Source organism: Poecilia formosa, unplaced genomic scaffold, assembly GCF_000485575.1.
Source record: "Poecilia formosa unplaced genomic scaffold, Poecilia_formosa-5.1.2 Scaffold14, whole genome shotgun sequence".
Lineage (NCBI taxonomy): Eukaryota > Metazoa > Chordata > Actinopteri > Cyprinodontiformes > Poeciliidae > Poecilia > Poecilia formosa.
The window spans coordinates 3,213,993-3,229,427 of NW_006799953.1; the positions used below are offsets into that span (position 1 = coordinate 3,213,993).

General features: G+C 38.1%; 1 protein-coding gene across 6 annotated transcripts in view; it reads right to left on the bottom strand.

Annotated features, from left to right (window-relative positions):
* Positions 1–365: 365 nt before the first annotated feature.
* The window catches only part of LOC103133935 (unconventional myosin-XVIIIa), a 106,982-nt gene continuing 91,912 nt past the window's right edge, over positions 366–15,435 (bottom strand). For 3 of the 6 annotated variants that reach the window (XM_016668318.1, XM_016668317.1, XM_016668320.1), the window contains 5 exons: positions 15,252–15,391; positions 13,346–13,390; positions 6,069–6,191; positions 4,199–5,558; positions 1,636–1,723 (listed from right to left, as the gene is read on the bottom strand). In XM_016668318.1, coding sequence (XP_016523804.1) covers positions 4,214–5,558; positions 6,069–6,191; positions 13,346–13,390; positions 15,252–15,391 — 1,653 coding nt within the window. In that variant the 3' untranslated portion in view covers positions 1,636–1,723; positions 4,199–4,213. Of the gene's footprint in view, positions 1,724–4,198; positions 5,559–6,068; positions 6,192–13,345; positions 13,391–15,251; positions 15,392–15,435 lie in introns of all 6 variants that reach the window. The other 3 variants (XM_007545926.2, XM_016668321.1, XM_016668319.1) reach the window with 2 other exon arrangements.

A 15,435-nucleotide genomic window follows, 5' to 3' on the forward strand; every position in this document is an offset into this window, starting at 1 on the left:
TACACTATTTTACCTTTAGTATGAAAAATTGCTAAACATTTTTGTGTCAAGTCTTTGTATGAAGAACATAAAACTGTGGTATTTTACTCCAAAGAATCTCATACCAGCCCATCCTAGCTTTGTCCTGGGCAACTTCTGTGAAAACGACGGCTGCATTATTCTTCTGGGAGAGGTCGCCGATCTCCTGAAGCATCATTCCTCAGGCCAAGTGGAATTTATCCCCAGTGCGCCAACATGAAAGGAAAGATTAACTGGAATACCAGGAAGTGAATTCCACTGCAGTGACTTTCTGTGTTTAACTCCACCTGTCTGATTTCAATGCAGCAGCAGGCAGAACTCTGGATTGTGAAAAATACGACTGTCAATCAAACTTAACCACTTTAATGAACACACAATCTAGAAATAGGGATTTTTGTTTTGGTTTTTTTTGGCACACCAAAGTATTATTACAATAAAGCATTGAAAAACCATCATATACAAGTATTTTACTGCTGGAACTAGTGACATTCAAACATTGCTTTGAATCTGGAGCATTAATCTGCAGGGTGTCCACCAATTAAGCAGGAGCTGGTCAGAGGCAGATGAAATCTGCACCCTATGCATCTTAAAAATGCGATATTAATTCCTGCATCTCAGCATCTACGTGAACTGATGAAAAGCTTGTGTATGAACGAAAACACAATAATTAATGCTGAACGCTCAAGAATTCTCCCATGCGGGAGCAAAATCTGCTGCATTTCAATGTCCCACTTGGTGACGAGGATAAAACATAAATATTACATAAACTTTACTGTTCACTCTTCAACAAGCCTTAGAAAACCCTCATTTAAATATAACTTAGAGCATTTAATTCCAGACAAAATCTTATATATGTGTAGATTATATAAATACCTTTGTGTGACAGAAAGGGTCACGTTTAACCATCTAACAGCTTTGCTCACCACAGACGTTTATTTTCACAATTTATTTTACTTTCATGTCATCACACAGCAACACTTTGTTCATATAGAGATATCTTAGTTTAGGACATGAGCCCTGTGTAAACTTACAGCAAGATAACTAATTGAAAACTGGCTAATTTCTCCCACTGTGCCAGTCCACATGAATGGAGAGAAGATAAGAATAATCTTAATAGTTGGTCAGACCTTCTTGAAGGAGTCCAGCCGGCAGCTTATCTAAATCCTCTTGGCAGAGCAATGTGTATAGTCAGAGCAGAGAGCAGAGGGGAGCTTAAATTTGCCTGAAAAGAAGCTCTCGTAAATTAAAGCAGCAGCAGCAGCAGAAAGTTCTTTAGATAGTGCTTGACTTTCTTTTTTCTTTTTTTTTTTTTTTGCTGTGTAACTAACTCAGTATGTTGTTTAAAGTAAAAATGTAGAGGTGTAACTTAGCCGTGGGAGGAAATTTGCTTTGTGCTAACGAAAGGTACCATAATAAGCGTGACGACAAGTCCAGGGTGAAGAATTGAAGTGTCTTTGCGTGCCTCTCTGCTCTGTCCTTGCATGCTGGGCAGTGGTAACACAGTGCTGGGAGACGAAGCGAGTCCCTTCTGTGTGATTGGTGTCGCTGAAAGAACAAGGTTGCCTGACTGAGGGGTTACGACGAGCTCTCAATCAATAAGCCGTCGCTGTTGCTTTGCCGCAGGGACTGCCTGCCGGAGTCTCTGTCAGCCTCATCCTCTTCATCAGATCTGCCAAGACTCATGTGTCTCCGGTACACAGGGGGACTGCAGGGGTCAACACAAATATAGACACACCATTATATCATGACTTGCCTATTTACAGACAAGACAAAGACAGAGAGGCTTTAAAATACATTAAGGTGAACAACAAACAGCATTTAGGCAACAAATTAATGCTCTTTGTGACCTCACTAAGGTGTGCACGTACGGTAGTAGGCAAATGACCGAATCAGTTTGCATATGCGAAACATTTGCGTATCGTATTAATGGAAAAAGCTTATTGCTTTGTGCATGCAAAAAAAAAAACAAATGTTAGGATGAACACAAGCAACAGTAAAACAGAATCCAACTAAAGTCTCTAAAAATCACACTCTGCGGAGGTACAGTGCCTTACAAATGTAGTGACACTCTTTTTAAATTTTCACACTTTACAATACCTCTATGTGTTTTGTTGGTATTTCATTTGATAGACAAACGCACAGTAGTGCATACACTTGTATTTAGTTTCCTTTACTGTGATATCAATAAATCTGGGAACCCATTAAGCCATTTATTGGCCGATTTTACCACCGATTCCCAGTTGAGGGGGAAAATCTGCACTCGATGCGGTCAGTTGGCAGGGCAAGTCAGCCAAAAAATCTGTTTGTGTGAGTAGAGGTGAAGACTGGAGTCTGCAAGTGTGAGAGGGTAAACAATCCAATCTGAACTCAGTCTCAGTCAAACATGTCTGAACTTTTTGGAGCCAAAGTATTTTAAATCTAATCTCTTTCATTTTATAACAAAGTGGCACGGAAATATAACTCGTCAAAGTTCTGAGAATATCTTCTAATACCACCACCTACCGGTGTGTCTGTTCCTTCAACTGAAAGAAAGACTTAGCGGTTTGTTAAACAACAACAAAGATCATCATGATCCGATTTGAGACTGGGGTAGATTATTCTAGCATTATTAGGCATAAATAGGTGCTTTTGAATTTTTTGGTTAGTTTTAAGTTTTGTTTTGTTTTTTTTAATTCTTATATTTAAATGCATGTCTCTCAACTACAAAGAAATTCAAAAGTAGTACTCCAAAGTATTACTACTGAAAGTCAGTAGAAATGTGTTCACTTTTCTAACTTCCTGTAGCAGCTGGTCGTGTTGCACCACAGCTTTTTTTTTTTGTTAGTTTGATACTTCTGTTTCAACTGAGCTATTGTTACAACCCTACATTTGTCAGCATCCTTCGGACAAGCTGATTTAGATCTAAGGTGAAGCCATAATTTATGTCATTTTGTACTTCTAAATATAAACAGTGATTCCCAAAATATCTGTAAAAGATCATTTTAAAATAGACTGCCGTTGGAGCTTGAAGCTAATTTCAACACTTAATTTATAAAGCAAAGTGTCTTGCAATGAGGCAGCCAAAATTACACCAATTTTTCTTTTCACTGTAGGTGTGATATGCCTGGTGGAGCATTTTCATCCAATCTCTGTGCAGGAGGAAAAGTCACAGCCAGAGTCCTTCTTTTAACACTGTGCACTTATAGCATTAGCAAACAACATTAGGAGAAAGTCTCGCATTTGCAGATACGTCTTTCATCACTAGACGGGAATGGAACCAGTAAGATAATTTATGGTGTCATTTAGATGCAAAGGTGGTGTGTGTGTACGGCAGTCTAGCGTGACTACAGTTACACAATGAAAGCAAAAACAATCCTTTTTTGTTTTTTTTTTTAGAAAAATATAGTCAAAAGCATGACAACGTGGTGAGAAAAATACTAAATCGTTGGGTTGCATATGAACATTGTGTGAAAGTGTTGGCAATTTAATACAGTTGTAGCATTTATATGTGAAATTGTAAAGAGTCTAAGGAAGAATTTCAACAAATTTTAACATGAAATCCAAGATCCCAAATAAGGATGGCAATGTGTTTGTAGTACTGACAACATAGGCATCCTTAAAGGGACAGCTAAAGACTTCTGAAGTGAGGTTTGGTTGAAGGTTGGAAGCAGTTATTTTACCTGCTCTCAATAATAGTTTTGGCACTTTCATTTAGTATAAATCTAGATTAGTTCGTATTGATGCTGAAAGATAACCCAGTATGAGAGGGGCCAAGATCAAAGTGGTCTTAAATCAGCATCCAATCTCAAAATGGAGGAACACTATGACAGAAAATCAGCAGACACATGCAGTCAGAGGTGAGCAAATGCTGGTAATTGCACTGTTTATATTCTGTGTTTATGGAAGGCAATCTTAGCTTGTCGTGGGCTGTGATGACAGCATATGATAATGCACTCCAAATAAAAGCGAATTAAGAGCCAGAAAAAGCATTAAAGTAAGCTCTTTAAAACTTAAAGGGAAATGTGACTTGTCTGAAAGGAAATAAGGGGGTATGACTCATCTTGTACAAGCAAACATTAGCGTATCAGAGGTAGTATATAAAATATTAAATCTCTCACACAGCAAAGTTAGTATGCAGAGGAGAAGACCCTCAATTCTTTTTAATCCATGCCAGGCTCCTAGATAGCACACCATGCGTCACCTTATTCTGTTGGTATCAGTCACTGTCAGGCCTGTAGAGGTACTTCATCACCAAGCTATCCACCTTCTTCTGTTTCTTCTTGGTTTCTTTCTTGCTAGTCTGTCCATGAGCGGAGCGCTCCTTTTCATCATCGTGCTGTTGTTTTGGGCCCTTCTTAACACTGTTGGAACTTCGATAAGAGACGGTTGAATCCGAAGAGGATGACTCGGACGACTCAGAGGAAGAAGAGGAATCCTCTGATTCACTTTGCTTTTTCTTGGATTTCTTTTTGGACTTCTTGTCCTTTTTCCCCTTTGTGCTCTTTCTGCTGTGACGGCCATCTGAGGACGAGGAAGAGGAGGATGAGGAGGAAGAGGATTCAGAAGATGAGACTTTGCTTTTTTTATCCTTACGACTGCGGGGGGTGCTGGACCAGCTTGACGTGCCCTCATCCTCCCCCTTCTTTCGCCTGTCCTCACCTCCTTGGCCCTTCTTCTCATCCTCGTCGCCACTCGACTCGTCCAGTTTGCTACGCTTGAACTTAATGGGCTTGAAGCTTAGCACCTCATTAATTGCAGCCTCCAGGTCAGGGTCCAAGTAGTTTCGGTGTGTGACTGGTTTAATGTCAGAAGCTTCGACAGCATTGCTGTCTGAGGAGCGTGGTTGAGGTGGAGTAGAGTAGCTGCGACTAGTAGACCGGGGACTATAGGGTGAACGTTTCCCTTCTCCATAAGCGACACTGTGGGCGTCGTCGTCATCATTTACGTGCAGACCAAATTCACTTAGGCCACAACTGCGGGCGACGGATAAACGAGAGCTGCTTCGTTTGTCATCTTTCCAAGAGCTGCTGCGACGTAGAGAACGGGGGCTTGCGCGACTCACGCTGCTAATGGTTGACTTATTGTCATCATCCATGTCCAGCATCCCTCTCCTAGTGGATACCCTGCTTGGAGCTACTGAGGACACCATGGACTCCGTATCGAACTCCGGGGTGCTGCGGGAGGTCCAGCGGGACTCTAACCCCTTCCTGGCTCGGCTTGTGGCTTCAGAATAGGCCATAGAGATGACTGAGCCGTTGTCATCCATATCTTCTTCGGCCTGAGTTTTTCTCCTGTCTTCCTGGAGTTCACCGGATTTTGACTTTGCTTTGCGCATTGCAGTGTGATCCGGTATGTTTGGCTGTTCTTTGAGAGTACTGAACAGCGAATTCTCGTCTCCAGTGCCCCCAATGGAGTCCTTCAAGTTGGAGCGTTTTCTGTAGCTAAGGGAACTCATGACAGACACTGATCTGCTCTGCTCTACTTCCTTCTTATCTTTGCTGCCGTCACTCATCTTCTCCTTACCTTCTTTCATCTCTGTGGCATCTGCATTTGCTGCATATCTGGAATGTTACGTAACAAAATTGACACTAGAGATAACCACAAGGAAAGATGTACATGTACATGATAAATCTTAATCTTTGGCTTTGTGAAACATTGTCTCCAGATCAGTGGCTGGGATGATTTTACATTTTTGGCAGCGCGATGCTGTCATTTTCATTTTGTCCTTGGAACCCGTACCTCTGACTATTGCTGTGGTGCACAGCATACATTGCTATAACCGAAGCAATCAACTAGTGAAAGGACCTATCTGACAGTCAGAAGCGTCATTTGGCAGGCTTGCCAACTGGCCACAGGCCACCTCAATAAATGTGACAGCAGCCGCTTCCCCACACCACCTCCTGTCATTAGACAGATTACTGGAAAAGAGAGCTGACACCTAATCATATGAGATACCCTTCCTTCTGTTGCACAATGCCCCAGGTAATCGTGGGCCTTTTGAAGATAGGAAATTGAGGTAGTTTAATCACTAGACGATCATCAGATACGATACAAAGCATGCAAGGACTAACCTGGTGCTCTTCAGACTCCCTTCATCAGACAAAGTCTTGCTGGAGCCTTTGTTCTTTGAGAGCCATGACTTAACTCCATCCACCCGGTCCTCCACTTCTGAATCAGTTTCTGTCCCCTCTCCACTGTGAAGAATCAAGCAAGTTTGAAACATATATTATATATATGTATGTATATATATACATTTTTTTTTTTACACTTTTCAAGTAAAGTGCAGTCCTCTGCAAAAGTATTTATCGCCTGTGATTTTATTTTATTTTTTAACATTCTGTCACACAACTTAAACTGAACTCAGTAAGATTTTATGTTGTAGGACAACATAAAGTACTGCGTAATTATGAAATGGAAGTAATGTGATGAATGGCTTTGAACTTTTAAACTATTAAAATGTGAACGGTGTGATGTGCATTTGCATTCAGGCACCCTGACTCAGTAGTTTGAGGCATCGCCTTTCACAGCATTAAAAGCTGCACACCTTTTAGGGTATGCATCCTCCAGCATTACACATTTAGAAATGGAAAATTTTACTAACTCTGACATTTGAATATCTTGAGGTCTAAACATCTTCCAATCAAATTTTATCAGCTTCCCTGTACCTGCTTAAGAAAAGCATGAATCATGTTACAACCATTATATATCATCATGGTGATCATGGTCTTTGGATGACATGCAGTTTTATTTTTCTGCCACACATAGCCTTTTTGCACTGAATCAACTGGATTATATTTAAGGGTATTTGAGTAAAGGAGGTTGAATACATATGCAGGTCACACTTTTTAAGATTTTTTTTTTTTTAAATCTGAAGATCACGTAAAGCATAATTTCTTTCATAACTATGATCTACTTCCTGCAATGTCTATCAAATAAAATCCAGTCTAGTTTCTCAAACATTGTGCTTGTAACATAAGATACAGTTCAGGGAGGTTGGATCTGTTTGCAAAACACTGTAATTTGTGCTAACACTAAATTTCATTTGTTACACATCTTTCCTAAATCTGCATATGTCTGCAAGCTATTCACAGAACAAATAGTCAGTTTTTGTTTTACCATTTAGAATCAACAAACTTTTCAGACATACTCATTACCATTTAGAAATATTATACGAATAAAAAATGTTAAAGTTCAAAAGTTGCGCCGAAAAAAATAATTATTAGGTGTCACATTTCCAAAGCTTTTGGCTGAGCTTTTGCACTTGTAGTCTTTCTCGTAATAATAGGGGATAGTGTAACGACCCAAGGCAAATTAGACAGGCTACAGTTAAGCAACAGCTGTTATTCCATCATTTCCATAAATTTTAGGCCTAAAAAAGAAAATAAAACAAGATTTCACATCCTTTCAGCACATAACCGCATTGCAAAAGCACCAGTGAAAGTGCACTTTCTGAAGGAAACTCTTTGAGGTATAATTAACTTGTTTTGTTGGGTCTAAGCTTTGAGCATCTGTGTTGCACGTCCTCTGTCCCTCTGTGATTGGTATTGGAGCAGAGCCACCAGGCAGCCTTGTGGCCTCTTAGCTTGACATCACAATCAATACACACAAACCAACAGATGAAGATAAAAAAAATAAAAAATAAAAAATGTAAAAAAAAAAAGTAGATCCCACCTGGATGAGGTGTCTGCTCATTCAGATCTACGGCGAATACTTTAAATAATGTAATGTTCCTGGAAGCTTAATTTGGCAGGAAAATCATTGTGGCTGAAAGGCATCAAGAGAGAATAGCTCTGTTGTTGAGGACATACTGTTTGTAACTTGAGTACATGTGCTCCCTTTCCTTGGCTTCATTATGTGTGAGAATACATTTGCACATAGCAGATACCCATATGCTCCGTAGGCCTAAAGTATGTTTGACAGCGTGCTAAGGTCTGTCACAAAAACTGACATCCTGCACTATACAATTCTTAGCTGCAAGACGACAGACTGTATATCCAAACCAGTGATGACAGCGCTGTTGTAAAGCATCTGCAATTTTGAGCTCCACTTGATTAATGGCTGGCTGTGCTATTATTTATAGCCCTAGCTACAGTAATTTTCAAAGAGCCATGTTTCATAAATCTGGCCTTGTATATCACTGAACTACGCACAGAGCTGCCTAGTATTAAAAAATGAGAAACAGTGATGCACTTCACAGATCTGTCTTTGTGGACAAGCTTATCTATCCGAGCTCCGGAACATGCCGTAAAATGCTCGCAAGGTGCAAGCACAATGTTCCAAGAGGTGTGAAATGACAGGCACGCTGCTGCTGGGCTCCATCAGTCGTCCTCATGCAGTACTTGCCTTAATGTACGGGAAGGTCTCCCACTGCACAGCACTCAACCGTACCCCCTGTCCCCCTTGTCCCCAAACGCTATGACTCACATCCAGTCATTTTCCTCCTCAGATAACAAAGCAAGCTTCTATCTCACTTTTATTTATTTATTTATTTTTTTACAACTGGCCTAAAAAAAGAAAAAAAAAAGAAAAAAGAAAACAAGATGGCTACTTATAAAGGTGGTTGTGAGGAAAGAGGCATTAGAGTGTTAGAGGAAATGGCTTTTTAGTAGGCTTAGGCTATTATATGATTCTCAGGGTGTAACAACCGTAAAAGGAAAAGTAAAAAGTTATGGTATTTGAACTAAGTGTAAAAACAAAAAAAATGTATGGTATCATGTAATCACTTTGATCTGAAGAAAAAAAAACAAGCAACATTTCTACTATTGCTAAAACAGTCTTAACATGTTGCTTTCATAACTATATGGCATTATCTGTTTACTAAGTAAATAATTCTGATGCAAAGATTTAAGTAAAATTATTAAATCAACATGTTTACTGCAAACCATATGCAGGTTTGTTGTCATTAATCTTTGCAGTGTAAAGATTAATATTATTCCAGAAATATATTGAAAACAACAAAAATATATCTTTCTTGTAAGTGTAATAGCATACTTGTATAGTAAACATGTTATATCAACATAAGTGTGTATCAAATCCTCATTAGATGGCTAACAGCTTGTCAAGACACATCCAATGTTTTTGTTCATTTTAGTTTTTATAAAAGCAGCTTAAGCTAGTGGATATTAAACATCTGCACTTTTACAAGAGGTTGTTAACAGTTGTTTTTTCAGCCAAACAAGTTCAATGCCATTATACTCTATATTACATTGGTGATGCCTGACAGCTGTATCAATTAGCCTGAAAAGGTTTGAGTGAAATTCTGAATTTTGCAACAAGCAAGATGGAAGGTTCATATACTTTTCCTAGGTTTGTAGATCTGCTCAATTCCATCAAAAATATCTTATTAATACCAGAGAGAAAATAAATGTTACTGTAACTCATACTACACAATTTCCTTCAGAGTTGTCATGGATGCTGATATTATGCTGTGGGCAAGAAGGGCCTCCTGTGACCATCTGTATTACAGTGGCTCTGAAAAAGCCTCTGACTTAAGACGTTATTACAGTATAACAGCCTCATGAAAAGCATGTTCAGGAGTTGTCTGTAATTTTCTTGATTTTATGCAAAAAAAAAAAATAAAATCTCCAGAGGGTCCGGAGTTGTTTCCAGAACAGAACCAATCTTCTTTATCAGGTTGTTCAGACTTTTTAAGTCCCTGGTGCTGATGCCGCTACCCCAACAGATAATGGCAAACGAGAATGGCTCTCCACAAAGACTTATGGTTTCCAATTATATATCAAGTGATGAAGTACAAAATAATGTTGCATAGTAACACACATTGTTCAGCTAAGAAAACTGTGACAAGCTCAACAATTATTAGCGTTAGACAGTATATATAACTATGGCATATTCTCTTTAAACAGGAAGCACTGCTACTTAAAGAGAGCAAAATAGAAGCACTTTCTAAACAAAATTCAAAACTTTCGAGGTGATTCAAAGGCAAAACTGAAAACTGAGCTATTCTCATCTGTTTATTTTCCACCCCCTCTCTCTTCACGACTGCTTATTAACTACCACCAATAAAAGCCCATCAAAAAGAAGATAATAGTCTCAATACCAGCAAGTTGATTACACATGTTGCCCATTTGTCAGCGATACTGTGACTTTTTAATGTGATACATTTAAAAAAAAGAGAAAAAAAAAAAGAAAAACAACTCTTAAGCAGCCAGTGGCAAACTCTTCTCCACAGCCTCTCTCTGACACATACAAGTGTGCAAAAATAAAAGGTGGCTTGCAATTGAGTGCTGTAAAAATGGTGTCACAACTGATTTGTCCCTGGTCGCACAATACTAGGAAACCAGTCCAGAGGCTTTCAGATACAAACAAGCCTCAGGACTTGTAAAGTCAACATTAATCGCTTCTGACAATTTGCCTGCACCAGTTGTAAATCTTTGTCACAAATACTTACATTCAGCACCGAGTCCCGTATGGCTTGGTGCTATCAGTTTAATGCTGAGCTAAAACCAGCATAAAACAGTATTTTTATGCTAGTTCTGATAATTAATTGTAAAATTCTGAGCACGACACACTTTGTAAACTCATTACCCTTTGTAGTCACAATGATAATCACCTTGTGGAAAGGTGGAAAAACAAAGAAAAAATAAAATACAACCAGTCAGTAAAGCATTAAAGTGTCTTGTAATGTTCAATGCTGCAATGTGAGAGCGGGAAATCCTGAAGCCTGAACAACAGTAATTTAACTTACATTATCTTCTCCCTGCAATAATAATCGAGTTGCTATTACAACCTCTGTTTTCAAACGCGGAGAGTGAAAATATGGGAGAGGGCCTCAAATCATGTGGAAATTCCACTTCATTATTAGAAGAAAAATCACCTCCTCCATTAATGTTCATCCATGCTGCTAATGCAGTGGTGCTGAAAGGAGGAGAAATGTGATTAAGTAAACACGGCAAATCGTTGCTCTTTTACTCAAGTTGCATGGCAAAAAAAATTTAAAACGAAGAACACCGATACACATGGGTGCTCAGATGAAAATGCGACAAAAAAAAAAAAAAAATCTAAGTATGATGAATAAGACAAATCAGATATTGAAAAGGAGAAAACCAAGGACAGCCAGACAGTACACACAGATTTAAATATCTTAATGAAAAGTCGCAAAATATTTTCAACATCCAAAACATAAAAGAAAAAAGGCAATCAGTCTTAGACACATTTAACACTTACGAAGAGTCACTAGGCATTTTAATAACCAAGCAAACTTTTGCATTGAAGTAAATGTTCTCTCAACATAGTGATTAAATATGATTGGATTAGTAGTGGGAAGCTTGGATGCATGGAAAGCAGCTGAGCTTTGAGTTAAAACATTTAGAGTGGTGCACTGCAGTGCTATTGTTTTGCACAACATGCTGACTGTGTATTCATTGATATACAATCTCAGGGCCTTCATCATAATATCAAACAGTTGCACTCCCAACAGTTGCAGGGGTCCAGCTCACATGGAAGTCGCATCCAATTCAATACAGTTTATGTAAAGGATGTAATCCAACTACTGATCGGATCATCTAAAAAGTGGCACACTAAAAAACATTGGGGTGTAGAAATAAATAGAGCTCATGAGATTGTACAGGATACTGGGCTCACATGAATACATTTCTGGCAAAACTAAGAATCAGCCTTTTTTTGTTTCTACAAATACAACAATGTTTTCACAAATTACCTAGATCAGAATATGGACTTGTCTGTCTTGACTTGACTTGTCTTGTCTCCCAACACATTGGATTTTATGCTCGTCTATTTCTAATGTGGTGCTATAGCTTTGAGAAAAAATATTATTTTTCGCATTTTCTCTAAAAGAATTAAAAATTTCATAAATGTCAAACTGTTTAATGGAATTTTTGTTCAGTGCTCCTAAAACAGAGGTTCAGGTCTATTCATCATTTTACATTGATAAATAAAGATGATTGATGGTTTACAAGAGAGACTTTAGAATGAAGAGAGATATAAATATCATGGCACAAAATCTCATTACAACCAATATGGTAAATCACATTTTAAAAAAATGGAATAGATGACTTTTGTGTGCAACACACTTAAACAATTTTTGTTGTTTCACTTTTGTCTGCTAAACAAGTTTATGTAGGACTACAATATCATTTGTGCCATTTCATCTTAAATTAGATATATGAAGCTAGGCATGGGACTGTTACCGGCATCAAGATGCATCAACATTTTAAAAAGCTAAACGTTTTATGTTGCGTTTCTTCTGCTTGTCACAGAAAGTGCTGGAGTGGCCATAGTTTTCTCAAAATGTTTGGACCTGCCCCTCTCCGAAGGCTGAAACACTTTTTAACCTGATTACAAAAAGGGCTAATTGAGTTACTTGGAAATATTGCAGGCTGAGAAAAACACGGTAATTAGGTGGAAACCTACGGGAGAGCTGCCCATCATGCCGAGTAACTTTATGCCTTTTTTAATATTACACGTTTCAAGCTCTGCGCGGCATTTCTGTAAAGATGCCTAAAAGAGGAGAGAGGGCCTAATTAACCAGCCAATATTATTGGCTTGTTACAGTTGAGCTGCTTTATAAAAAGCAGAACATCAAAAAAAGTTGTAATATTATTGTAAGCTTGCAACTATAGCATGATATATTATTCTAGATGTATTATTCAAATCAGTTAGATGCTATATTTTTACATGAGCATGATGAAACTAGTAATTCGACTTAACCTCCCCCTGATCACATGTCAAACAGGCTGTAAGCGTCTCTAAAATGTGACTGGACATGCTGCACATGCTTTGGAAAAGCTGCAGGAGTTACTAAAGTTGAATCCAACATCCTAATCCCTTAATCCTAAACACTTGATAGCATGCAATCAAGCTTCAAAAAATGTTTGATGTAATAAATAAATAAATAAAAAATAAAAAAACCAGGGGGATAAGAATGCAGTATTACCAAAGGTTTGTTTTAGAATACTATTTTTCTTCAAAGACATATTTTCCAAAGCACAGAGATTGGTTTAAGGGAGAGTGACTGGCATTTTCAATTATAGTATATCATCTATTTATGTGCAAATTTCGCCAAACAAGCCTGAAATCTCCAGTGAGGCAGACTGTGTACACCTGCAGATACTTGGCATAAAATAAAATAAAATGAAATCAAACATGGGGCCATCTTTTAAATGCAGCTTTTATCTGAGATGTATAACACAGAGAGTGCCTTTCATTCTGTTTAAAATGCCTTCTCTTCACAGGGCTACTGGGGGAGAAAACTAAAGCGTGAAAGAATAGGAATAGTGCATTATTCTCCCCTGTGGTTAAAATTGGTGTGAAAAAAAAATTCAACCAACACACGACGACGGAAACAAAGGGTGCATTTTTCCATTCTCACATTTTGTTCTTTCTTTTTTGATATTTTGTCACCATGTCTTCCAAACTGCCAGAAGTGAGGATGACACCAAGAAGGGAAGGGAAAAGAGAAACAGCAAAGGTGAGATACACAAATAACAGTGCAAAAGGAGGACAAAATGAGATATCACCATAGTAAGACATTTTTTTACACTAATGCAAACACACGAAAATAACCATGTATTGTTCTGTAAACAGAGCTGCTTTTTGTAATGTCTTCCTTTTGGAGGTCTGTATTATTGCAGTCGGTGTTTACTTCCCTGAGTTCAGAGCATGCATAGCCCTCAACCTCACTGTAAAGAGGCAGGCGGTAATCAAACAAGCGAGGAAAAAAGCAAAGAGACAAAAGATCAGAGGCAGGAGGCTGAATTAAACTTTCTGAGGAGTACTTTTGGAGCAGACAAAGCACATGACTCAGAGTACAAAAGAGATTTGAAATGTATGTAGAGATGACTGACAGCCTGCTAAGAAAAGCAGCAGGTTTTTGTAGTTTGTTAGGCCTTTAGCTATACTCCAATTGTGTGTACTGAAGCAAAGGGAACAGACCCTTACGCAGCAGCGAGTTTGACTCACAGCATGAAAGACAGTTGAGATTATTAACATTAATGATGGCTAGGCTCTCTTTTCTGTCCCTGTAAACTGGAAAGGTGAAGCAATGTGCATAAATCAGGTTTGCCATCCTTCCCTTAAAATAGAAAATTCTCCCATATTTGGTATTCAAAGAGCCACTAAGTATTAAAACACAACATATCAAGTGGTTCATTCATTTTTCAAACCAAGGAAAATCCTGAAATTAACGAGCATTTTAAAAAAAAACAAAAGGTAATAGAGTATAACTGACACTAAACGTTAAGATCCTAGCAAAAACAAATGTAGCTAACTGAATATCAATAAATTATTGATCAGAATGTTTTTAGAAGCCTTTCACTATGTGAACGACTAGGATCAGAAAACAGCGAGGTACTTTTTATTTAATAAAATATGTTCTTTCTTGCTATAATTAAATTTATGACACACCAGAATAAACTGCCTACTACGAAAATTATCTTTATGCTGTTTTGTTTTGTTTCAGGCTAAAATAAACAGGACCATTGGAGAAAACATTACTAAGAAATCTAAATGAATTGCATACCCAGATGATATTCGGAAATTGCATCTTAAGGGTCTCAGACTATTAAAATGAGAAAATTAATTTGATTTTATTGAGATTTTTATTAGTAGTATTAAAGCAAATAATTAAAAACTAAGCCAAAGGCTGGGAAATTTTATTTTGTCATTTTAATGTAAATCCAACAAACTGCAATGTTGAACTTTTATGTAAAACCAACCTTCATATGATAGAGACCTTGTGTCTGGCTTAAGCATGAAGAATGTTCTAGCATTTTAAGATGATCAAGAAATCAGCTAATATGTGAAACATGTTAATTTTAGTAATATGAGCACTTAAAAACACAAACTAACAGAACATGCCGTTTGTAAAACTCCCTCAGGAACATTGATCAGTTTCACTGTTGGGCCTGGAGTCTGAAAGTTCGCCATATCTACTACAGTTTCAAGACACTCCAAAATACAGATCTGGCTGAATTTAGAACGGTTTAATTTAAAATTGTGCATCTTCCTTTGCAACGGCCTAGATTATAGAGTGAAAAAGGAACAAACACTATTCCCCCACAGTACAAAGAAGAAGAGGGAGTAGTGGGTGGTGCAGTGTGCGCTCCCTATATCAATTTCTAAAAGTTGGCAACCCTAAAAGCATTTATGTAGGACCTCATCCAATTGGTACACTGCCAACATTAACATGTTTGTGCATTTCTTGCCAGTAACATGGTAAAATGCCCGGAATGCAAAAGGCCAACATTAATTTTCACAGCTTCAAAGCTGGAGTGTACCTGTTGATCAAGTCCTCATTGTCGTCGCTATCCATCTCATCCTCGATGGCCGCCTGCAGGTCCCCAATCCTTTTAAAGGCCAGCTTAAGGTCCACTTGTAAGCTCTGATTTGCTGCCTCTAAACTCTCAATATCCATTTCCTGGCAAATGAACAACATCACGTAACAGGCATCATTCCTCTATA